Source organism: Leuciscus leuciscus (assembly GCF_965113295.1).
Source record: "Leuciscus leuciscus genome assembly, contig: SUPER_11_unloc_2, whole genome shotgun sequence".
NCBI classification, from domain to species: domain Eukaryota; kingdom Metazoa; phylum Chordata; class Actinopteri; order Cypriniformes; family Leuciscidae; genus Leuciscus; species Leuciscus leuciscus.
The window spans coordinates 275,138-302,485 of record NW_028118545.1 but is presented as its reverse complement, the minus strand read 5'-3'; the positions used below and the strand labels follow the sequence as shown (position 1 = coordinate 302,485).

Here is a 27,348-nt window from a genome sequence, read left to right as displayed (position 1 = left end):
CTCTAATGCATGAGTTCATGACCTTTAACACAGCGTTCAGGCAGGAGTTCTGTACACACACGACTGCAATCATCTGATCTAAGACATCTTACACTATAACAGCGCCAGACATTCGCACTCATCCTCATCTCAAACCTGATCATGTTAGGCAGTGATCTGTCATTCATCGGCTCACACCGGTGACCTTCATCATCATCATCAGCGTGATCGCGTTACCTGTGTCACAGCGGAGGAAGACGCGGAAGAAGCCGTGTGTGTGAAAGCTCTTCTGCTGATCCCACAACACCAATCCAGAACTACAGCAGCTCCAGCACTGCTCCTCCAGCACAGGCTCCACGGCACCGCCATGATGCCCCGACCAACAGCGGCACATGCCCAGTGACGACACGTTACGGAACCGCAGCATGAACCGGAAGATAATATTGTCACGTGATGTGATGCAGAAGAGGAGGGTCGTTTTAGAAATAGAATAAACGGGAAGAATAGGCGTCAAACTAAAATGGGCGTGCATGGTGGCCCATAACGTGTCACTAATTGGTTAGGTCCGATAGTTTGAAATAATAATTATCTTATTGTAAACAATAACAATAACGTTATAGTATAAAAATTATTACACTCATTGGTTAAATATATATATATATATATATATAATCTAGCTGGATTAAAGACAAGTATTCACAAGGAGGCGCAACAAAATATTAATTAAAGTCCCTATGAAAAAACAAAACAAAAACCAATTCTTCTATAGTATTTTTGCTTTTGTTAGAGATGTGTGGTGTTTTTCGTGTTATGTGCATGTTTTGTGGGTTTCTGTTTTAAAGAAATGTAGCCATAGTTTCAGAAATTATGTTTAAACAATTTTGAAAAACTATAGTAAATACTAGTGATATATAATGTATATTATTATTACACACTTTAAAAGTACATAATGTTTCTTCACACAGTAGATATGCTTCAACTGCTTATGTTTACAGTCAGATAATGTAAGTCAAACATTTCAATAAATGTTAGCATGTTAGTTGCCAAAGATTTTGTTTTAAATATATATTGTTTGTTTACACAATTATTGTTTACACTGACAAACAAAATGTGTGATACCTGTACCAACAGGGAATGTTTCTGATATACAAAGATGAACATTAAAGATTTATTGACCTCATCTGGGGAGTGCAGATGGTTATGAACAAGGGAAATATACCAGCTAGAATCAGGTTCTCTTTTGTTTGAGATGTGTTGATCTGCTTAGTAATAAAGGTAAAGTAATAATGGGCACTGAATGAATCATAAAGAAGTACAACATGTAACCTTTGCTATTTTTATGCATATGGCAAATAATTATATTTTTTTCTTCAGTCTGTAAGTACAGCATTTATGCACATCTGATAAGGCAACTTGTGATCAGACAGGTTTTATAATGTCATGGGTGTTACAGACATGATCACACCCATTCTGTAAATCACTATAAATATGAAGAAAATAAACTACCAGCAAAACAGCAAATCAAGAGAAAAGACAAGAGCAGACATCCAAAGGTAAACTGTTGAACAACTGCTGAAATGGACATTCATTCTGGCATTTTAAACTTTACAATAATAAATCATGCAAATAACTAACTAGGTCAAGGTCACTTTTATTTATATATAAAACAGCATTTCTGCTGACCAAGGTGCTTCACAGAAACACAATAAAAACACAAAAAACACAATAAAAACAAAAGTCGTACAAATTACATAGTAAAAATGTAACTCACTACATATCCACAATTATGAATAGGCCTGAGAGAAAAGACAAATAAAATAACCTCAGTCGTCTTTTCATTCAACTGAAGAAAATTTTCACCCATCCAACTTTTAATGTCATTTACACAGGCTAATAGATCAGATAAAGATTTAGAACCAGGCTTTATTGACATGTACAACTGGGTATCATCCGCATAAATATGATAAGGAACCTGATGAGATTCAAAGATGTAACGAAGGGGGAGCATATATAAAGAAAAGAAAATCGGTCCCAAAATGGAGCCTTGCGGTACTCCATCCGTGACAGGAACAGGTGATGAATGAGACTGACCTATCTCCACAGAGAAACTCCTCTCTGAGAAATAGGATCCAAACCACTCTACAGCTGAATCACAGATACCAGCCTCAGTTTTTAACCTGTTTAAAAGAATGCAGTGATCCACTGTATCAAAAGCTGCACTTAAATCCAACAATACCAGAACTGCACAGTTTCCGGAATCCACAAATAACAACAACAGGTCGTTTACCACTCTCAACAAGGCTGATTCAGTGCTATGCTTGGATCTAAACCCAGACTGAAACGGATCGAGTATATTATTCTCAATTAAGTAAGGGGATAACTGATTTAAAACAGCTTTCTCCAATACTTTCGATAAGAAAGACAGTTTTGAAATAGGTCTATAGTTATTTAGATCAGATGGATCCAAATTTGCCTTTTTTGAGCAGCGGATGAACTACTGCATGTTTAAAACAAGATGGAACTGAACTAACTAAAAAATATTAATCATTTAAAATGTATTGCACATTTAAAGTATATAATGTTTCTTACAGTAAACATATTTATCCTGCTTCTGTTATCAGGTAAGCCAAACATTTGCATTAAATATTTTATCATCACAGAAGTTGCTAAAAAAGATTTTGACTTTGTCAGGCTTCTGGTTTTACAGTTAGTTTTTTTTTTTAATCATTTATCAAATAAAATTATTGATCTACACTTACTCATTTTGCATTTGAATTCCCAACTAAACGTATGTATTTTATAGTTTTTTTCAGCTTCAGTGTTCCTCGTCATTATGTCTCTGTGAAAGAATCCAAGACTTGGGCAGAAGCTCAGAGATACTGTAGAGATAAATACATTGATTTGGCCACCATTGAAAATGATCCAAACAAACCAGTTAATCATAAGCTCGATCATGCAGGTTTGCGCTGCACAACATCAGGAAGATCAGGCCTTTCCTAACTGAGCATGCAACACAACTTCTCGTCCAGGCCCTGGTCATATCTAGGCTTGATTATCTATATATCTAGGCTCTTCTGGCTGGACTTCCATCATGTGCAACTAAACCTCTACAAATGATTCAGAATGCTCCAAATGATCCTGTCTTCAACAAGCCCAAAAGGGCCCACGTCACTCCTCTGTTCATCTCTCTGCACTGGCTACCACTCGCTGCTCGCATCAAGTTCAAGGCATTGACGCTTGCTTACAGATCTATCACAGGCTCAGCTCCCTCCTACTTTCACTCACTCCTACGAGTCTACATCCCTACCAGAACCCTACGATCGGTCAACAAGCGACGACTCGTGGTTCCATCACAGAAAGCCACAAAATCACTTTCCAGAACATTCTCATTCACAGTTCCATGCTGGTGGAACGCTCTCCCCACCCTCATCCGGAATGCAGAATCCATGACAACATTCAAGAAAGAGCTGAAAACTCTTCTCTTCTGTGAGATCTTAACCTCATAAAAAAACTAAAAAAACTTTCCTTTTCCTTTAAATCCTCGCTTATCGGGCTTATGCTACTCTGGTATAGTGAATTACCATTTATCTATGACGGTGACGGAGCAATTTCATTATAGGACAATGTTATATATAGACCAAGGTTAATCATTCTGAAATAACCAACCAGTCTCAACCACTAATGGTGAGAACTGCTGTTGGGCTTTTCAAGTAATTACAACAATATTTTTTTTACAGGAAGAATGAATGCTAGTGCAAGTTATGTGTTTGTTTCCCAGTACAGTAACTGGACTGAAGCTCAGAGTTACTGGAGAGAACATCACACAGACCTCATGACCTCATTGTTGTTGGACTTTGGATAGTTTCTAAATCCCATAGAATGGACTGTATGTCTGTCTCTCAGCCATTTTTTCAATCGTGGAAATATGGCATCTATAGCCTAAGATCGATATTGTTTAATCATTTTAAAATGATATGTTCAGTCTGAACATTAACACTTCTTATAGGCCTGTGCTAAAAATGGCAACCTTGTTGTATGACCTGATTGACTGCATTGAAGGTTTCCACATATACAATCTAAATGATATCAGACTTTGAATGAGCTTTAAGTCATTAAGTGACAGACCTTTTCAGTTTTCTTTTCCTATGAGGGTCAAAAGTCCTGAGATACTCCCTCGACTCCCTCTGAGCAAACTAGACCGTTTAGCTCATTAAAATATAATTTCAAAGGGATATTTCACCGCTGGAAAGATGAATGTGTATTTAAATTGGGTCATTTATGTAGTAGGAATGTGAAATTATTTTAGAAGTTGGTGCCTTCTAGACTGAGAAAAGCCAGAAAATGTATTTTGGCTCATAGATGAAAGACAACAACTCCCAGAATGCACTTGCTTCGCTGCTCTACGAGGACACTCCCAAGCCACGTCTCCCGGTTACAGAGGGCAGTATCGGAAGAAATTATACAACTAGGCTACTAGTCGACTCGAAACTGAAAAGACGCCGTTTTATCGTGAGATCCCCCTATGGGCGGGTTGAAGACATGCGGAACGAGCTCCTCCTACTGGCTGTAGTCTCTCGCCTCTGGTCAAAAAATCCTCCGATGACGCGAAATGACGATTTTTGCATCATCTGAGGGTTTTTTTCCAGACATACAAAACAGAAATCTCTCGTCTCAGGGGGACATGAGGGAGGGAAGCACGGTCATTCGAAAATACTACCGGGTTTCTACTGAGACAAAGCTTAATGCTAATCGGTGAAGTATCCCTTTAAAAATAACAGATTCAGTGAATTACAAGTCACATTTCGAATTGCCTTGGTAGCAATTACTGATAAACTGAGACATGAGGGAAAACTGAGATTTAAGGATAAAATTTAATAGGTCATGATATTTAAAAAACAAAAGAAAAAGAAAAAACCATGAATGTTTGATGAAATCATCTTCGTCACTATTTGCCGGTAACATATTCATTTAAAATACTTCTATTACTCTTCTGTAATCACATTCTTGTAAATCTATAAACTCTCTAAACTCTGTCACCTTTTCCTAAATAATAAATTACTAATATACACCGTCTATATCTTGTTGATTAAAATAATCTAATTGTCATTGAATATTGGAAGTTACATCATCAACATTGTAATCAAGCAGAGCAATATCTAATCAATGTCATGAAATGAATCTTCGGCCTCTGTCTCTTCGGTCTCTGTGTCTTCAGTCTCTGTGTCTTCAGTCTCTGTGTCTTCGGTCTCTGTGTCGTCAGTCTCTGTGTCTTCAGTCTCTGTGTCTTCAGTCTCTGTGTCTTCGGTCTCTGTGTCTTCAGTCTCTGTGTCTTCAGTCTCTGTGTCTTCAGTCTCTGTGTCTTCGGTCTCTGTGTCTTCGGTCTCTGTGTCTTCAGTCTCTGTGTCTTCAGTCTCTGTGTCTTCGGTCTCTGTGTCTTCGGTCTCTGTGTCTTCGGTCTCTGTGTCTTCGGTCTCTGTGTCTTCAGTCTCTGTGTCTTCAGTCTCTGTGTCTTCGGTCTCTGTTGACTGTGTGACTGTGACGTCTCTGTAGCGGCTCCTTATTCACCATCAGCTGATCCTTAAACTACAATTAAACACACAGAGTCACATATGGAGTATGAGACATTACTGCGGTCACATCACATCAGTAGATTCATTTCAGAACAAACACAGGCAGAGATACATACAGAGTACATTAATATTACAGCCAGAGATATAAAGGTGAGGAGAACATCAGAGCTGTTGTTCTGCACGAGGGTGTAAGGCCCGCTATATTGGCCCAATCTGCCGGTTCGCCAATACACGGGGAAGGTTGTCACGTGTTCTGTCCTCACTCATGCAAAGTATTGGTTGGTTAAATTTGCAATACATTAATCATGTACTCACTCGTTAATTCATCTGACTCCATAAATGAAAGGTTTTAATAATCTGCCTCACTAAATGTGAACGAATGTTTGACTATTCCTTTAACCATTAAATGAACAATGTCAAAATCAGTTATAATAATCACATGTAACAATTTAATATTTCAGATATCAGAGATCAATTCCACAATCAATTCAAATATCTAGAACATGGTTATACATTGGTTACACCAAAGAATCTTACCCAGCTTGTACCTGAGATAGAGAGAGAGAAAGGGAAAGAGAGAGAGAGAGAGAGAGAGAGAGAGAGAGACAGAGAGAGAGAGAGAGAGAGAGAGAGAGAGAGAGAGAGCGAAACCACCTATCCAATTCCACGTCCAGCCAAGAAGAAGAGACAGAGAGAGCCAGAACACCTTCCTTTATCCTCTGTCCAGGTGATAAGGGGGATGGGGTGAGACCACCCTCAAATGGCTTCTATCCCACAGAAGGGGGGTTGCCTTATCTGGCATTATCTCTAAACCGGTTTCCTATGAACTTCTATAAACCTTATTTCCTTTTATTTTATCTATCTGGATATGAGATATCTGTACCACTCACTTTGAGACATTTCAAATGACACCAAAAACATAACAGTCAATGTTGAATATTCACATTAAACCATGTTCTTGTGTGAGCTCCTAGTTTCTGAGAGGAAGAAAGGCTGTATTGGGGGAGGTCAAATGTTAATCAGCCAGCAGGGCCCTTTTGTCCCATAAATCAGGCCTCAACCAGTATTTTCAGTCTTACAGTTTCCCTCCTTGATCCCGTGGGTCACATTCCGATGAACACTTACGGGGTCACAGTAAGACGTTTGTTATAGTCCTTGAAGATGTAGCACAAAAATTGTCTTTCCAATGTTGGCATCTGTAGAAGCTCAGTGGGCTGTGTTCACCTGCAGAACACCTGTTCTCTTCCTGTAATCCTGTGACGTGAGCAAAGTTCATAGAGTCAATCTGGACCTTTTGTGACTTGTTCAGTTGACGTGTCATTCCTTCATGGAGAAACTTCCGCTTCCCTGGCACCTTCTCCACGATGATGATCTGACCCTTCTTGACCAACCCTGTCACCTCCAGCGGTACGGTTGTCTGGGCAGACCTCAGTGGATGAAGGGGTTCTCCTTTGGTCCACACTGCTTTGTGTGCGACACCTGAAAAGCATCTTAAATGTCCGCTTCACGATTGAGCACATATGAACTCACAGTCGTCAGGAAATGCAGAGGAACGCATAATGCAATAAGGAAAAATCATGTCATGTTCAATGTAAAATACCATGTTCATGTCAGCAATTGTGAGTGGTACGTTTGGTCTCATTAATTACCTGATTTTTAAATTACCACGTCAATAGTACTCCTATAGAGGGTCAAGGAAGGACAAAGGAAGATCTTACAAGCTCTTACCCTGTTTCTTAGAAACATTTAATTAAATGGCATTCTAACAAAACAACCAGTGCTATTTTGGTGTAACCAAACATAGAGATTCAATTGAATTGATGTCCAAATACATTGTTGCAAGTAAAATGGACAATATACAAATATGCAGATAAGTTTCAGAAATGTTTTTCTGAATTACTCAAAGGAAATCAAAATAAGTTTCAGAAATTAAAATCAAAATAAGTTTCAGAAATGTTTTTCTGAATTACTCAAAGGAAAAAATGCAGAAATCAAAATAAGTTTCAGAAATGCAGCAAGAGGTCGGTGTAAACCAATCAATGGTTTTGTGTGTTTGTGCGAGAATTTCTTAGAATGTCAGAGTGTGTTTTTGTCTGTGAGAGTGTTTTTGTGTGTGTGTGTGTGTGTTGGTGTGTGTGTGTTGGTGTGTGTGTGTGTCTGTGAGAGAGTGTGTTTGAGAGTGTGTGTATTGATCTGGCTAAGTCACAGTCGATGACAGAGTTGAATTGTACATTTTTGTACTTGATTGAATTGGTCTCACTTCAGATTTATCCATTTTAATTATGTTTCTGTTATTAGTGGTAAGTTGAGAAATCAGGGGCCCTCTGATCTTCCAACTCCCACCAACAATCATAGAGTTTGAAATTTAATGGCAGGTCTGCCTTAGAATTTGTCTTGATTTGTGACTGTAGCCATTCAGTTGTTCATGTGTGTTACATTAGTTAGCAGTTTGTTGTGAATAGCGTATGCTATTCTCTGTGTCTCTGTTAGACCATGATCATGAGATCAGCTCCACCCTGTGTGTGTGAAGCTATCTGGATCTGTTAGTGTGAAGATGACACATCTTCGTCTGATGTGCAGTGTTCAGCCTGGATAGACCATCTACCCCAGGTGATGTTGCTGTGAGGGTATAGTGATGGAGGGGTGTGTTCAGTGTTCATGTCTAGGAGATGGGTGGAATCTAATCTATAACAATTGTGTTGCAAATTTCGATCCAGTTCTAAACTGGGAGGCCATATTTATGCAGTAATGTGATAGTGTGACGTGTGAAAAGGCCTTTTATAATGTCTTTTCACCCATCTCCCGAGTCTCAGGTTATGTTCGAACAATTCCGCTGTCCTGGATTTGCTCCAGGTGGGCTCCACCATTTTGCAGAAGTAGCCTAAGCCTGAGACAGAAAACAGAGGAGAGCGAACCACAGATAATTCCAATATTTCAAAAGCATTAAATTCAGACGTGTAGAATTCTTTTACTTGTTAGCAATTTTAATTCCAGATGTCGCATGAAACCGAGTTTCATTGACCACGTCTGAATTGTTGCTGTCGTCTCAGTGTGTTGTGACACCTGAAGCTGCTTTTTCAATTCAGCCTTCAGTCCGCTGCATGTGCAATGCATTCACATATTTTAATTTGTGCAGATATTTTTTGACCTGCAAAAAACTGTGGTACTTCTGTCTGCTGTTTAGCATTTCACACCCTCCTCGTAAATGTACTTATCTTATCAGATTCAATTCAGTTGGTGCACCCCAGTCAAGGATTATTTAGCGTGCTATTACCTGTGCCACACTCCTAGCCGTGTTTTCAGCCGTGTTTTCTAACGGTGAAAAATAAAGGCATACTCCGCCCCTTTTTGGCACTGGGTAGCACACAAATGAAATTCTGTTTCAGAAATTCAATTTTAATGACTAAAGTCACATTTCTCCAATTATTGTCCTGCTCGGCGAGTGTAATATAATGTTTATTATAATTGAAGTTATAATATAATTATATTCTTTAACAATACAAGTCAAATTATATTGTTTTCGGTCTCTGGACCAACTTAACGCATGGTCAAATCTCTACTTGTTCTCATGTCAATACATTTGAATATTAAAAGGCCTTTTGGCTCAGGGCTGATAAGATGTACATTCGCTGTTTTTCTTTTTCCCTTTGCTAGGTTTCAAATACCTTTTCTTCTCATTTAGTCGTTTTAAATGGCCATTATAACGTTTGATTCTTCTATTTACTCTTACTTTATATTTTTCCGTTTATAGATAAGGAAACTATATCGCTTTGCAGTCCTTCCCAAGGATGCACGACACAAGTGGTCAGTCCCGAAGATCAGAAGCTGAGGCAATGGCTAAATATCTAGGACGTTGCCGTAATCCCAACGCGCAACAATCAAAGATATATTCAGTAGCCCTCTTGGATGCCCTTCAGGAACTCAATTCAACCGTTTTCCAAAACTATTAAATTAGAACAGAAGTCATCGGAAGCGTCCAAGCTAGGTTAATCAACCAGCGTAAAGCTGATCCTAGTCGGACTAACCCATCCTCTCATCCAAGTCGCCCGCACACTTCCTGATATCAGCTATTAGCCGTCCCGTCGCCAATCTCTGACACAATCTTGTGGAAACATACGAATCCGTTAATCTATTTTGGAAAAAACAAATCTCAGAGTAATTCAGAATGCATTCAAACATAAAAATATTTAGTTCTCTGAAGCCTTAAATATGAGATGTGTTCGCTGTTTCTGATTTTCAAATTCATTGTGAATCACATTATAGCCATCAAATTCAGCACAGACACACGCGTTTACTTCAGTTTACACAGGACACATGGCCTAGAATACAACATCTACAACCCTTTTACCTAAGTGTTCCAAATACACCCACAGCAAAACAATAGAATACAACATCTATATCACCTTTGCCTAAGTGTTCCAAATACACCCACAGCAAAACAATAGAATATAACATCTATATCACCTTTGCCTAAGTGTTTCAACTACACTTACAGTAAAGTAATCCTGTGTTTAAAGAATAAACTTTAAATTAGCCTATGTGCATGTTGTAGCACAAACAACCAAATTGTGTTCTATGTGCACGATGTGTAGGGCACGATGTGTTAAGCACAATTTCAAATTTGAAAATGCAGAATTTAGATGTTAAACTATTAAACTATTTGCTATTGGGCTGCTACCCGACTAGCAAATGACGCTAATAGCTGAAGGCCTTGAGCATCCAAAGTTGTTAGGTCAGTAAGAGTTTTAGATGCATTTGAGCTTTGGTTACTTGCAGAGTGCTGGTTTTTTTCATTAGATTGTGATTGTCTGCGTTTTATGAAATAGGGTGGAGGTCTGCCTCTGCCCAGTGACCAACACTTTTCCTCTGTATGGCCTGTTTTGTGACAGGAATTACAGAATCTGTTCAGTTTGCCACAGTGTGGCTTTCTGAATTCTCCTGCAGATGGAGGATCTTCATGACATTCTAACACAGCTACCTCATCATGCATTTGTTTCCGTGACTCAATTCTTGTTGCCCAGCTAACTATACCTTCGAATGTGTTTTGTGCTGGAGAAGCACCACACATGAGTGATTGCTGTACACGCGGCCCTGCATTGGTAAGCAGGAATTCAAGGAGAATTACATTGTTGTGGTTAACACCCTCAATTCCAGAATACTCCTCAAAAAGTTCAAACATATTTTCTGCATATGTCTCAAACGATTCTTCAGTACTCTGTTTTCCGATTGAAAATCAATTCCCATCCAACAGGACTACAACCACGCAGCTCGCGAAGGCATTGTTTTAGTCTATTCAAGATTTCGCTCTCAGGCTCATTTTGATGCATTGACTGCACAATGGTGCCTGTCATCAAAACCTGTGGTATCTTATAGTTCAGAACATCTGGAATTGAGCTGATAACAATTTGCCAAATATCTTTTGGTTCGAGCTGAAATGCATGTTTTAGACTAACAATGTGTCTCCACCATGGTTCGAATGGCCCTTTCAAAGGGAACGGTCCGATCTCTGCTTTAAACAAGCTACATTCAGTTACTGTTAAAGGACGCCGAATGGTTGACTCTGTGCCGTTTGGGTGCCGTATCACCTTAAGGGCAGAAACAGGCACTCTTTTCATAACTTTATCACATGCTTCATCTGTCTGTAAAGATACAAGATTATTAGAGCAGGCTGCCTCATCTAAGAAGTGTACATTTTTAGCCCAATCACTGTTAAGCTTGTTGGGAGACTTGCTTTTAGCATTTAGCTTAGCCTTAAGATCTGCAATGGTGTCTTTGTGATTTTTACACTTTTTAGTCAGGGCTAACAGCTCAGCTAGTAATGTATCTAGCTGTGTTTGAAGATCTTGAATCTTTTCCTCAGACTTTTGTGCCTCTGCATTTTTAGAATGCACTTCTTCACATTTAGCATCCATAAGCGAAGATAGAAATTTCGTTAACTCATTTAGCTGTTTATAACTTATGAAGTTTAAAGCCTCAATTATTTCACCATGTTTTGATTTCTTCTGTTTACTACCCACTGTTTTCCACCAAGTGAAAATTTCATTGTCAATAGCATCCATGTTAAGACCTTTTCTACTGAGTTTGTACAGTGTAGGCTGAACCTTTTCGGCCCATAATGTAAACAAGACATGATCAGTACACATGATTTCACAATAATGGGCTTACAGTTAATTTTCCCAGATTTTTTACTAGATAGTCTTCTTTCTAAAAAAGATCTATCTCCATCCCAGCATATCAAATACTTTAGGGGTTTACTTCTCAGAGGAACTTAAATAAGCCAAATTAAATTGAATTACTTAATTTAATTCCACCTGTGTCAAAGTTTAAGATTTTAATGGAATATAGAGTTTGTCAAGATTAGTTTAGGTTTAGTATAGGATATTAATGTTTTCAATGTGGCTTTTGGGCCTACCAGTCAGCCAGTGAGACGAAACATGGTTTAAGCGTTTGGACGCAGCATGGCTTTAGCCTTTAGCATTAGCCTTGGGCACAGCATGGCTTAGCATTGACAATAGCACTTAGCATTAGCCTTGATATTTGAGTTTTAGCTTGTGAATCATATCATCCTGTTTTCCCCAAATTTTCTTTTCATAAACAATGCATCGATCTGCCTTTTTTATTTATAAAATCACGTGTTTTCCGATCTTTTACAAACTTAGATTTTTCTTTCTCTGTTTTCTGTTAGTTTGCTCATTCTCTTCGAGTGTTGCTGGTTTCAACAATGGCCGGAAAACATGCGCCTGATTTTAAAACTTTTAGGCTTTACTTTTTTTAGCTCTTCATCGATTATTCATTATTTGGAAGATGCTATACTTTAGGTTTCGTTTCTTGTTGCTTAGGCAAAAGAAGGAGATCTTTAAAATCTAATGCACAAGGGTTTTCATTCTTCATCTAGCTGCCGCATCACGTTCTAAACAAAGGGCTTTAATTCCGACCCGTAAACAATGCAAACATTTCTTCAACACTTCTATAAAGGGCAGAAAAAGTTTACTTACCATCGCGGCGGAAGAAAGAGAAGATGTTCAAACCTCTTGTTGATTTTAAAATCCCAAATACTTGCTGAAAAGGACATTTCTCGTGAAACTGTTTTGATCTGTTTTGAGATCACGTCCGAGGTCACCATTTTGTAAGGCCCGCTATATTGGCCCAATCTGCCGGTTCGCCAAAACACGGGGAAGGTTGTCACGTGTTCTGTCCTCACTCATGCAAAGTATTGGTTGGTTAAATTTGCAATACATTAATCATGTACTCACTCGTTAATTCATCTGACTCCATAAATGAAAGGTTTTAATAATCTGCCTCACTAAATGTGAACGAATGTTTGACTATTGAACATGAACAATGTCAAAATCAGTTATAATAATCACATGTAACAATTTAATATTTCAGATATCAGAGATCAATTCCACAATCAATTCAAATATCTAGAACATGGTTATACATTGGTTACACCAAAGAATCTTACCCAGCTTGTACCTGAGATAGAGAGAGAGAAAGGGAAAGAGAGAGAGAGAGAGAGAGAGAGAGCGAAACCACCTATCCAATTCCACATCCAGCCAAGAAGAAGAGACAGAGAGAGCCAGAACACCTTCCTTTATCCTCTGTCCAGGTGATAAGGGGGATGGGGTGAGACCACCCTCAAATGGCTTCTATCCCACAGAAGGGGGGTTGCCTTATCTGGCATTATCTCTAAACCAGTTTCCTATGAACTTCTATAAACCTTATTTCCTTTTATTTTATCTATCTGGATATGAGATATCTGTACCACTCACTTTGAGACATTTCAAATGACACCAAAAAAATAACAGTCAATGTTGAATATTCACATTAAACCATGTTCTTGTGTGAGCTCCTAGTTTCTGAGAGGAAGAAAGGCTGTATTGGGGGAGGTCAAATGTTAATCAGCCAGCAGGGCCCTTTTGTCCCATAAATCAGGCCTCAACCAGTATTTTCAGTCTTACACGGGTGAACGACAAGAAGAAGATCCTGATCAAGACCATTGTGAACAGATCATCGTGTCAGGACCACTTCCCACTTACCGTTGTGGAAACGAAAGGTTCAGTCGATTATTCGCATTATATGAATGATGTGATGAACAGAAACTACTCTCTCAATTAATTGTAATCTTTTCTGGGAGTGATCTAGATTCTTCTGTGACAATGTCCTGCAGCCGAGAGTCAGAGCGGACCTCCTGTCGGACAACATCTATGTACTAACTGATTAAATGATAATACGGCATATGTAGTCCATTCCATAGAGACTGTGTGTGTTCTCAGAATAATGAGAACAAATAATGTTTATTACAGGATCTAAATAACTGAGCAGTTAAACTCGCTGTTCTCCAGAAAAATCCTCCAGGTTTTGCACATTTTTAGGTTTTCCAGAATCTTCTGCATATTTGACACCTTTCCAACAATGACTGTATGATTTTGAGATCCATATTTTTACATTAAGGACAATTGAGTGACTCGTACACAACTATTACAAAAGGTAAAAACATTTACTGATGCTTAAGGAGGAAACGATGCATTAAGAGCAGGGGGTGTAAACTTTAAACAGGATTATGATGATGTGTACATTTTGTTCAAAGATCATCTTTTTTTTTTCATTCAGTACTGCCCTTCAGAAGCAAATACTTCCCGGTTTCACAGAAGACAAAATAATTACAATTTATCCTGTACATGCAATTTAAAAAGTTTACACACCCCAGCTTTTATTGCATTGTGTTGCATCAGTAAAAAAATTTAAATAATATATATATATATATATATATATATATATATATATATATTAGTGGTGGGCCGTTATCGGCGTTAACGTGCTGCGTTAACGCGAGACTCTTATCGCGCGATAAAAAAAATATCGCCGTTAATCTATTCTCCAAGTTGGGTTGGGAGATGGCTCTATAAGCTATGATGACGCAATCTACCCGCGGCCGCGAGGTAAACCCGGCTGCAACGCATATTCGTCGTCATCTTAAGTAAACACGGCTGAAAGTGAAAGCTGGTGAAAAAGATCGGTGCAACATCCATTATTTGGACTTGGTTCGGGTTTAAGCCGTCAGACGAGCAGCAGCAAACTATATACAGAGTGTGTGGGGTAACAGTTCGGTAAGTTAACACACGACTAATCCGTTCGACCACCTCAAATTCAAAACGAAACATGATATCACTGAATACCAGCGCGCGCGTATTATTCCCATTCCAATATATCTTAGTGGTGTAGCACATAATCTCGATTTTAAGAATCGTTGTTGTGTTTCTTTTTAACTGAAAAGACATCAGTTAGACAATATTCTAATTTTAAATTTGGGGTTTCATAAGCTCCAATCCATAATAAACATTAGACCTACTTAAGTCTCTGCAGCTAGTGTACTTAAATTTTATTTATCTGCAAAATTATGTTGTATACTTACAGTTTTGCACAATATATGTTCTCAAAACTACATACACCCTTTCAAAAAAAATACATTTAGCAGTTGTTTAGCATGGGTCTGTGTAATCTGTTCTGAAATGGTTTTATTATAATATAATGTATATCGTTATCGCAAGAGGCTGCAATGTATATCACAATATAGATTTTAGGCCATATCGCCCATCCCTAATTGATAGCCTATAGTAGTTGATCATAACTATGGGCCTATGGACGGTAACAGTACAGTAGTAACCTTTTACAGTCTATGAGTAGAACAGCTTTCTCAAGCAGTTTGTGATGCATTTTGGAAACAGGAGATGAGCCCCTGGTCTAATGCGCCACCTGGCTTGAGAAACCCATTCTCAAAGACTTACTTTTATAGTCATTATTTGGGTAGCACACATATTCTGAATGCCTTCGGCAGAATTCAAATGAGCCATTTTAATCTAGATTAATCTAGATTAATTTCAAAATTAATCTAGATTAATCTAGATTAAAAAAATGTATCTATGCCCACCTCTAATATATATATATATTACAAATATTTTACTAAAATATTAAACTAAATGTTTACTAAAAACTAAAAATATTTTTGTTTTCTTCAAGAAATACTGTGTAAAACTGATGTTATTAAAATAATATGCAGGGGAAAACCAAATCCTATGTTTGGTGGACCCTTTGTGTTACAAACCTTATTAATATTCCAAAGTATTCTAAATTATTTAGATTAGGTTACAAAGCTTGTGTAATCTAATGAAATGTGTTACAAATTACTGTATTTTGTAATCTGTAGTAAATAATCTACTTACAATATAGGTTCTCCAGTTTATAATGTGGATCATTCTTCAGATCAGAGAGAAGCTTCACGGCTGATTCTCCTAGTTTATTCACAGACAGATTCAGAGATCTCCGGTGTGAGGGGTTTGATCTCAGAGCTGAAGCCAGAGCAGAACAACCTTCATCTGTGACTCCACAATCCATCAACCTGTAGAGAACAATGACACACTCTTCACTCTCTCAGTTCAGATCAGTTTAGCAGTGAATCCATTATTAAAGAGAAAATACAAACTTAAAGCACAAATAAAATGTTTTGATGGATCATTGGACTGAGATCTAAAATGTCACAGAGCTCAAAACATGATTATTAAACATCTAGTCTTTAGATCTGTACTAATACAGTACGTATGGAGTAATGATTTGTTTTAATCATGTAAACAATATTTTAAAAACAGTCCCTGCAGAAAGATGAACGTGATGAACTGCAAGAATAAATCCAGCATGTTCTTCATTTCTCAGTTCTGAATGTGTTGAGATCGAGTCGGTTTAAAATCAAGAGACTGAAGTGTTGATTGTGATGTGACAGTGTGTATTTCAGTGACTCAGTCCTGCAGAATCATGTTCCTGAAGAGCAGCTCATGTGTTCAATCTGTAAGAATTGATCAATTAGGAAATGCCGGACAGTCTGTTTGGGGAGCACCCAGACCCTGAGAGGACAAAGGACCTCTCTGGAAATTACCATTTGAACTCAGCATTTGTGAGGCAAAGTTACACCTCAGAACACATCTCTCCTCCTCTTCCTCACTCCCCCTCTCTCATGCTGAGACCACATGTAAATCACCCAAGAAAATGTATAGTTTAATGTGAATGATTATCACAGAGTATTTTTCATGTTTGGTATCATTTAAAATGTCACAGTGCGACTGGTACAAATGTCTCGTTTCCAAATAAGTAAAACAAAAGGTAATAAGGTTTTTGAGAGTTTATGGATAACTAGCACACAAGGAGGGGTTGGCCTCTAGACAAATGGTCTCCCTACACCCAAAGGTGTAACCTCTGAATGCAAATTTCCATTGTTAAAAGATATTTCCAAGTGAAAGAGGTCCTGGCTATTTAATGAAATGCAGCAGGGAATTCAAGGCCTTTTTCTGTACCTCAGATTCGCCCGTGAGGCTGAGAGAGAGAGAGATCTTCAGCCTCATGTATTTCTTATTGTTGGGTTTGCATCTCTTCTCTTTTTCCAGAGTATTTGATGTTTTGTATCGATTATATTTTAATTGATTAAGAAATTGGCATGATACATTTACCTGACATAATAAATTGTTACATTTGATTATTCTAACTGACTTTGGCATTATTTGCATTAAAGAGTTAAAAGGAATAGTCAAACATTCGCTCACAATTAATGATCCACAAATATCATTAAAACCTTTTCATTCATGGAGTCAGATGAAATAACCAGAGAATACATATTCAGATGTATTGCATTTAATCAAAAAATACTTTGCCTCGAGAAAAGGACAGTAACACGTTAAGACCTTCCGCGCTGGTCGGATGCCGGACTTTGGGACGATTTAGCGTGAGCTTACAAATCACTTACAGTTCAATAAGCTCAATAACACAGCAGCAGAAAAAGGCTGAACATTTCAAATATAGGCGACTTTACATTGTGTTTCATGTGTGAGTCATATATGATCTTACCACAGTGTCTCCAGTTTACAGTGAGGATCCTCCAGTACAGCAGAGAGCAGATGAACTGAATCTCCTAGTTTATTCTCAGACAGATACAGATCTCTCAGGTGTGAGGGGTTTGATCTCAGAGCTGAAGCCAGAGCAGAACAACCTTCATCTGTGACTCCACAATCCCTCAACCTGTAGAGAACAATGACACACTCTTCACTCTCTCAGTTCAGATCAGATCAGTTTAACACAAGGGTCCGCAGCCGTACTGCAGGGGTCCGTCAATTAATGCTTGATCAAATAATTTTTTGTTAATAAAATTAAAATATGGGTTAAAAAATATCAAAGTAAAATTTAAATATTAAATAAAATAAAAATTTTTTTAAACGAATGCAAGATCTTCCTCAAACAACCTTCATCTGTGACTCCACAATATTTCAACCTGTAGAGAACAATGACGCTGTGTAAACAGTGTGTAAAATGACCATTTTATTAAAGATTGCAATGTGTGATGTGATTTGAATGTAGTGACAAGCAATGCCTCTATATCCTACACTGCTTTATAAAGGATGCCGGTTCTCCATGAACTTGAGGAGAAACTGAGGGACAAATGCCATGCAGTGCTGTAACTATGGAGTGATAAAGAGATAACATTAATAACACCTGAAGTGTAACTTTATCAATTAAATGTACAATATTTTAGTTCAATAATATTAATTTAATATTTTGAAGATATTTTTGTTTCTAAATATTTGTCCAATAATTATGATCCATTAATGGCCATTTAAAAGAATATTTTTTTCTAATATGTTTATTACTTATATTACAATTAGATTTCATGCTTAGCATTTAGCATGCTAATATATGCTATTGCTAATTAATAGTTCCGTAGATAGCTAATACAATCTTATAACTCAGTCATGTGACACAAATATAAGAAATTGAATGAATTAATCCAGTTAGGGAACCATATTAAAATGACTTTAAAACTTCTTCATCGGGTTACTTGGAAATTACTTGATTCCACGATGTTGACATTATGTGAACAAATGATCTTTGTTGAACTTAATTGGTTCATGTGGAACTGATGTGCATGATTCAATCATTTAAATCCTACACACTTTTTCAGTGCATTGTTTTCTGTATTTTAAAAAGAATTTTGGATTTACTGTAAATCCCTCTGGTCCTCTTCGTTTAGGGGTCTAACTTGGCTCCTTCGCAGTCAAAAGTGACCGAAGCCTTAAAATGTATTTTTTTTTGATTATTATTTTTTCCAGGAAAACCAATGTAATATATTTTTGTTCAACAATATTTTTTTATTATTATTTCGAATTTAGAAAGGTTTCTATGTTACTATGCAATAATTATTAAAAAAAATTATGAGCATTTTGTTCCATTAGAATTCTTTTTTTTATTTTTTATTTTTTATAAATGCAACATGTCACATTAGTGCAGGCCTTTAAAATTTGAAGTGAGAAAAGCGTCATCCAGTGGCGTTAAAAAGTAAAACTTGTGTAATGTCGTGTAACCGCCTGTAGGCTGTACTGTTGCTCACTATATAAATACATAGAGAGGCTTTTTGATTCCCATTGTTTTTATTAGACATGATTTCTCCATTTTATTCGTTTTTTAATTTTTTATTTAGATATATATTTAGACATTCTAAAAGACTACTTTTTGTCAAGGTTTAGATATTTTTGTTACATAAGTATCAGGTTTTGTATTATGATTACAATCAAACAATAATGTTTGGTTAGAAAAGGAACACAATGCAAGCATTTTTGTTAATCAGTATTTGATAATTCAAAAAATCTAACAAAATAAGGGATGGATAGTGATTATTCAAAACACTTTATACAGACATTTTGCAATTAATTGGTATTTTATTCAGTTTAATTCTATAAATGGTAATAAAACTTCAGAAGGGAACAGCAATTATGATCTAACAGCAAAAACAATAAAATAACAACAGCAAACAATCATTATCAAACTGTAGGTTAAAAAACAGGAATAAAAATGTAATTATAATAATAAATATTATTTTAACTATGTACATACAAACTGTAATTATTTTATGTATTGTTGCATTTGCAGCAGATATCAGGAACACCTATTAGGCTAAAATAAGACCAAACAATTTTTATTTGTGTGTGTGTGTTTGTGTGTGTGTGAGAGAGAGAGAGAGAGAGAGAGAGAGAGAGAGAGAGAGAGAGAGAGAGAGAGAGAGAGAGAGAGAGAGAGAGAGAGAGAGAGAGAGAGAGAGAGAGAGAGAGAGAGAGTGAGAGACAGAGTGTGTGCACGTGTGCATTTGAGCGAGAGAGAGTCTCTTTTGTATTTTTTTTTTATTTGCACTCTTGATGTGTTAGAGTGTCACTCCTTCATTGCTGTGCACTTTTTTTCTGCACAGCGGCTGATTTGTAGTTTGTACCACCAAAAGTTTCTCTGAGTTTTCGTATTTCCCATTCATTTCCTGTCGGTCATTTTTGAAGGAACCAAGTGTGACACTTTTTTTTTTTACGACCCTTTACCATATCCGAATCATGTCTATGATTATTTTGTATGTGTTCACAAAGCTAATACAACAAACGTCACCAAGTGTCATCCCATTCAGATTAAATTAAAAACGTGTTCGGTCATTTTTAAACCGAAGAGGATCAGAGAATGTCAACATTGAAAAGTGGAAGATTAATCAATTTATTAAAGAAATGTTAATTATTAGAAACCTTTTTGTCCCTGGTATTATTGTTTTTTTTCTATTTCTATTTCTTTTTCCTTTTTTATATTGTGCTCTGCTCTATAAGACATTTATTATAGTTTTGTTTTGCCTTATTGTAATGATATTTACTGCAATACAAAACTTTACTTCCGCATTCCTCGATTCCTATGGAAGTCTGTGGGTGTTGTAACTCTGTCAGTTCAAAAACACTGTTGTTTTAATATAACATTTATACTTTGTGTATTTGTGTAATGTTTTGTCTTGTTTGTGATGTGGAGTAATTATATATATATACTATATAGTACTGTGCAAAAGTCTTAGGCATGTTAATCATTTTTCTGTTTCTTCATGTAATCACAGACGGACTCGATGATGGTGAGATCAGATCATACCGGCTGTTGTCAGATTCCTTGTGCATACACAAATCTCACTGGATTATTACAATTAATGGCAAAAAGAATGTTTGGAAATCTAAACTGATATTTCCTACTGACACATTACAGCAAAATATATAAATAACTGACTTAAAACCATCTTTTTTTTTGGGGGGGGGGGGGGGGGATATTAACATGCCTAAGACTTTTGCACAGTACTGTATATACTGAGGAGAACATTTATGTTTTAGGATTAGCATGTTTAATCAAGCATTGGCTCACCTGTGATGTTCACTGATTTAACTGAATATTTATTTAATGTGCATTTGGACTGAAGTAAGAATCACTTGTAATTTATTGTTTAACTGAGTGTCTATGAATCACACATAAAATACTGGTTTTGGTTTTCCTGGTCAAACTATAATTGTACAGAAAATGAGCTCTCAATACAATTTATTCAATTGTCTCTCATTTGTGTTGTGTGGATGTGTAATTGTTTGGTTGGACTCCTTCTTCAGACCCGAAAACAAGCTAGAGTTTAACAAGCAAAGTTGGTGATCACTGAGTAAAAAAGTTAAAAACTATTAAATTACTAATACATAATATATTTACCAAGGACAAAATATGTGTTTATCAGAGAGTTCGTCTTACCACAGTGTCTCCAGTTTACAGTGAGGATCCTCCAGTACAGCAGAGAGCAGATGAACTGAATCTCCTAGTTTATTCCCAGACAGATACAGTTCTCTCAGGTGTGAGGGGTTTGATCTCAGAGCTGAAGCCAGAGCAGAACAACCTTCATCTGTGACTCCACAATAACTCAACCTGTAGAGAACAATGACACACTCTTCACTCTCTCAGTTCAGATCAGATCAGTTTAACACAAGGGTCCGCAGCCGTACTGCAGGGGGTCCGTCAATTAATGCTTGATCACAAATAGTTTGTTAAATTAAAAAATGGTAAAAAACATCACAAAGTCAAATTTAAATATAAGCACTCTCAAGCGAATGGAAGATCACCCTCAGTTGATGCTGTAATAATATCATACTGGCAAACTCTCAAGTGTGTTTTTGTGTTTGAGCTCTGGAGAACGTCAAATGTTTTTACAGCGGTGAGAAATGTAGCCAATCACAGTCATGTTTGTTGGTCTATTGAACGCAGTGGCCAATCAGAGGTGTTTCATTTTGTCAGAGTCCACTCACCGAGATATAAAGGCCCTGTCCTAAATGGCACACTTCATATGCACTTTCAATCTTGTAGACTTACAATGGCTTCTGCGTGCCCTTTAAGTCCATGAAACCATAGGGTGTCCCATTTAGTAGTTTTAGGTTTCAGAAGGGTACTCACGAGCGCCCCTCTGCGGTCGATATGTGCTCTAAATGCGCACTGAAGCGAGCTCCACAGCAGACTTGTTCCCGACAGTCAAAGCGGCGTTACGTCAGGAAAGTGCGGACTCAGAGGAAGACCGCGAGTGTTTAGGGTGCCGTTTGTGACAGGGCCAAACTCACAATTGCGTGACATAAATAGCAATTGCAAGAAAAAGTCAGAATTGCGAGTTTGTACCTTGCAATTCTGAGGTGAAAAACAGTCAGAATTGTGAGATAAAAAGTCACAATTATCTTTTAAATTGTTTTATTTCGTGGCGGAAACAAGCTTCCATAAATTAGAGGCAACCAGTGGCGAATTAGTCTTCCAGGTTTTGATGTCATCCCTGTAGCTCTATTCACAGTCAGCTTTCCTTTCGCATGAAACCCCCCAAATGCCAGCAAACCAATGAGAACGCTATGGAAGCTTATGGGTAGCAATATTCAATTTGAAATGTAATATGCAAAATGACAATGTAATATGCAAAATGACAATGCATTTCTGTATTTAAATTGACATTTTCCATTACATTTGTGCAACTTTTGGTGCAAAATGAAAATGAAAATTCAATTATATAATTTACATTTGCCATTTCATACACTAGTTTTAATATGTAAATTGAACATATTAACGCTTTATAAGTTGCAAAAGTAAAATTAAAATGTATTACAGAAATGATTAGATATGTTTAACATGTTCAAACAAATAATGTAGCAAAATGATCATTCAAATGTTATTTTTCTTAATTGCATTTACACCCACTGTTAAGACACTTGCAATTGCATTTTCATTAAATGTCCCGCAATGAATAAAGCAAAATTCAATGTGCAAATTGAAAATGCATTCCAGCCTGTCAATCACTGCGTGAAGTTGGCCCCGCCTCCTTCCTGTCAATGACTGTGTGAATATGGCATATGACTGTGGAGCGGTGCTTACTGTGAATGTACGAATTATACCTCTGACTATTTAAACAGAGCAGTGCAATTTTTTATATGTTAGGTTGACTATTTTATTATAATTTTTTATTACGGCTATAATGAACAGGCTGCAAGATTACAATGCTGGAATATGTTGTATGTGTGTGTGTGTGAGGCGCGGGCGCGATCGAAAAGTGGAAACATAAAAACATACTCCGTCATGTTCATACAAGACATCATTCAAACTGCAAAGTGTTGCAAAACGTTGGAGGATATTTTGTAAATAATTTATTTAATGTGTTTTGTGACAGTTTGTTTTCAGAAGTTTCAAAGAGTTAAAACTTTTTAAGTATCTACTTTTTATTAAGTATTTATTTTGTATTAATACATAACCTCATTGTATTAATTTATAATGTAACATTATATCGTGACATTTGTGTCAATAATCGTCAAACAGGTGACTCCGCGTGGTGGGAGGGGGCCCCCAAATCAAATTCTGCTTAGGGCCCCCAAAAGGCTCGGGCCGGCACTACAGCCTGTAGCACGATGACGTAGCTGGATCAGATCCAGTACATACTGGATGGTGGTGTGTTTTGGCGACGTCATAGACGCATGCGCAGTACCGATCTCTGGGTTATAATGCGCTGGTCTTAAGTGACATGTATACTCAATATAATACTTTTTTTTAAACAACAAAACAATACAACATACAATTTTAGAGCCAGGGGAGCAAAGAACACACACACACACACACACACACACACACACACACACACACACACACACACACACAAATCTAAATAAATAATAATAAATCACAAGAATACAAGACCTTTGTATCAATCAACGATTTTGAAGACACAATTTAACAGTCTTAATAGCTTTTCCATTAGTACAAGAATGAATAGTAGAAAAGTAATTTTCTAATTCTTTAAGGAATACTGAGAAAGGGTAGCCTAGAAATCTAGACGCACCCTAGCGGCAGCAAAATGTATTTTGCAGCCAGGGCAGTCTAGCAACTCTCCATAGACTTTGGAGCTGCAAAAACCTAAATTGGGTCAGGCTAAATTGAAATTTGACTAATAAAATTAACAGATTAATTACAAAAGCCTCCTTAATCACACTGTTATCATACTTTGAATATCCAAAAATTACATTTTCAAAATGCAAAACTTAGAGAGTACCTTTTCCTTAATAAACATAGACACTTCATACCATAACTTTTTCACACGACTACAATGCCAGAAAATGTGGGGAACTGTTTCCAAGTGCAAAGAGCAAAACGAGTAACTTACATCAATGTCTTAAACTTACTAAGGAAATGTTTGACAGGGTAGAATTTGTGCAATATCTTGAAAGAGATTTTTCACCTTGTTTGTAACAAAAAACGTATGAGGTAATAACCAGACACTTTCCCAATCAAGGTCATTAACACATTTAGTCCAATAAGCAATAGAGCAAGATTTGGTGACAACCTCCTTTAAAAATAGAGAACGAATAGATTGGTTATTGTTTTTGTACTGTAAAAAACTAATTTTGCCACATACTGTGTCAGCTGTTAATTATGAGCATATCAACTGATGACAACACACTTCTACATAAGGAAATTATAACAGAATTGATTGCAGAAAATACAAGAGCAAATTCCTTGGGAGTCAGGAAAATTAAAGTGCAGAAGAAACTCGTCATACGTCATAAGGTATCCCTGAGAGTTAAACAAATGACAAACTAAAACAATACCCTTTTCAAGACAGTTTAAAAAAAAAATACTTTTGTGTTTATACAAAATACAACAGTTATTCCAAATAAGAAAACGGTGCAGAGAGACGTTGTGCTTGTAGATCAGTTTCCAAGCCAATAAAGCTTGAGCATGAAAGGCAGAAAGTTTCACTGGCAATTTGTCAATTTTATAATCACACATTAGTAAAAAAGAAAGACCCCCAAGTCGGTCAAAAATAAAATTAGGAATAAAATTCCACAAAGAAGGTTTTTTCAAACAAAATTTTAACCAATTAATTTTGAGGGTATTAGTATGCTCAATATTGTATTGAGATGATGTTCTAACCTGTGTAGTAGTAGAACTGATAAATAGTAATAAGTAATTATCAATGAATAATTATTTACATAAATGTGAATCTTAAGTTATCCTAGTTTCTCTCTACATACATGCAAAATAGTTAATTCTACAACATTTTAAATCACATAATTTTAAACCTAAATTTGATGGATTAATAGCATGTGGTCACCGCAAGTATTATTCTTTTTTTAATGCGTGTATACAGAACATTTTAAAATTAAGCCATTTAGTTTTATTCAGGTCATATTTGCTGTTGAGTGGAAGCAAAAATGAGTCAAGTAATTGTCTCTGTAATGTTAATCCTAAAGCTACAATACAATATGGTCTGTAAACAACTTAACATACCAGTACAAAAACTGTACAGGCTGCAGAGAGGACTTCTTGAGAGTAGTCGAGTGCAGGCGGGGAGGAGCTGCAAATGGACACGTGAAGTCGGACACTTTCTGGTTCCCGTAGTGACCGCTCACGTGGTGTTTGCATACTTTACCACAGCTGAAGTGAAATAAATTCAATATTTGCCAAATAATACACAGACAGGGTATCTGCACAATTTTTAAAGTCAAATTTAAGGCTTTTTAAGACCTGAAGAAATCAAAATTAATACCGTACATTAGGGGTGCGCAATATTGACAAAAATATGTCTCGATATTTTCAAAGTTTTGTTGATAATAATTAGATGATATTTTACTGATTGTGTTTTTGTACTGGTAGCCTGGCTGGTTTAGGCCTGTTGTTGACAGCAGACCCACAAAGATATTCATATTTTTTATATTCTATGCAGTGGTCACAGTTCACAGTAGTGACCGAAATTAACATTTTAATTAAGGGGCAATATTTGACACCTTAAATTGATTTCCAGGGGCATTTTCACCTACATATGGACATTGTTTCTAAACGTATTTAGAGGTATGCATCACCTTTTATGTCAAATTCTAACATTCAAATTAAATTATATTAGAATAACACAGTACCAATGTCAAAATAAATCATTAAATTAAAATCCATCCTTGCAGTGCAGAGGTGACACAGAAGCGGCATCAAAACTGGCATTAGCCTACTATATTTACACTTCATTTACAATTGCATAAATAAAGCTATTCAATATTTAAATATGAAATGATTTATAATTTTAATGTTTTAAAGGTGCTCTAAGTGATGTCACGCGTTTTTTAGGCCAAAACATTTTTTCTCACATACAGCAAACATCTCCTCACTATCCGCTAGCTGCCTGTCCCCTGAACACACTGTAAAAAAACGCGGTCTCTGTAGACACCACAGGCTCCACAAACGGCAACAAAAACAAACTGGGCTCACCCGCACCATGAAACACAACAAACAGTGCTCCAGCCAATGACCGACAAGAAGTATTTGAGGGGTGTGGTTTGGGGGTTAGTGCGCGTGGACATGAAGGGGGTGTGGAGGAGAGACGAGAGAGAAGCATGAAGAGGGAAGTTTGAATTATGGCCGACACACGACTAAAGAGACGACGTTCCGATGAACAAATTGTTGTCATGATAGAATAAACAGGAAGCAATCGCAGATACTCAAAGTGATATTTATTCTCCTTGGTACACACAACAGAAAGAACAGGAAGGCGGCGATTCAGACTCAGGCAGGGACTTGATGGTCTGTGGTGCGCTGGTGCGGTGATAGTGGTGAATCCCAATCCCGGTGCTGGAGTGCGGTGAACCCAAGGATGACGAACACAACGGCAGGAAGACAAGGCAAGGCGAACACAGACACGGCAACTCCACGGGGAAACAGACACGGCAGGTCACAGGACATCAACAAACAATCCGACACTGGAACAGAGAATGGTGGGAGTATAAATAGGAACGGAAATGAATCGCAGCTGTGAACAGTGATTGATGATGATGATGATCAGCTGGAGCGCTGACGGACACGTGAGCGGGACAACGCCCACTCACACATAAACAACAATGACACGAGACAAGAAGAAAACAATGCATTCAACAACCGTGACAGTACCCCCTCCTCTAGGAACGCCTCACGGCGTTCCCAGACTCCCTTACCTGTCGATTGTAATCATCGATAAGAGAGTGATCCAGGATGTCACGAGCTGGAACCCAACTTCTCTCCTCCGGACCGTAACCCTCCCAGTCCACCAGGTACTGGAATCCGCGTCCCCTCCGCCTAGAGTCCAGGATGCGACGTACCGAATAGGTTGGTTCCCCATCTACGATACGCGGCCGTGGGGGAACCGGGGCCGGCGGATTAATACGGGAAAAAAAAACGGGTTTGATTTTGGACACATGGAATACCGGCTGAATTCTCCTGTACACTGGAGGGAGTTTGAGGCGGACTGCCACCGGACTAACAATCTTGGTGACAGAAAACGGGCCAATGAATTTAGGAGCCAATTTATTGGATACGGAGCGGAGCGGAATGTTCTTAGTAGAAAGCCACACTTTGGAACCGACGACATATACGGGAGGCCTAGACCGGTGGCGATCGGCTTTGA

The 27,348-nt window shown here is 37.4% G+C and overlaps 1 protein-coding gene and 1 long non-coding RNA gene across 2 annotated transcripts in view; both read right to left on the bottom strand.

Moving 5' to 3' along the window:
• Positions 1-4,123: 4,123 nt before the first annotated feature.
• LOC309510106 (NACHT, LRR and PYD domains-containing protein 3-like) overlaps positions 4,124-27,348 on the bottom strand; it is a 49,647-nt gene continuing 26,422 nt past the window's right edge. Inside the window, exons 7-10 of the mRNA XM_082191189.1 lie at positions 21,162-21,332; positions 17,442-17,612; positions 15,773-15,948; positions 4,124-5,562 (exon numbers count right to left, since the gene is read on the bottom strand). Of these exons, the coding sequence (XP_082047315.1) occupies positions 5,558-5,562; positions 15,773-15,948; positions 17,442-17,612; positions 21,162-21,332 (523 nt within the window). The 3' untranslated portion in view covers positions 4,124-5,557. The remainder of the gene's footprint in view (positions 5,563-15,772; positions 15,949-17,441; positions 17,613-21,161; positions 21,333-27,348) is intronic.
• On the bottom strand, positions 5,976-14,205 carry LOC309510119. Its single transcript, XR_014210212.1, has 2 exons — positions 10,014-14,205; positions 5,976-9,952 (listed from the first exon to the last, which is right to left on the bottom strand). It is a non-coding gene; the product is annotated as an uncharacterized lncRNA (long non-coding RNA).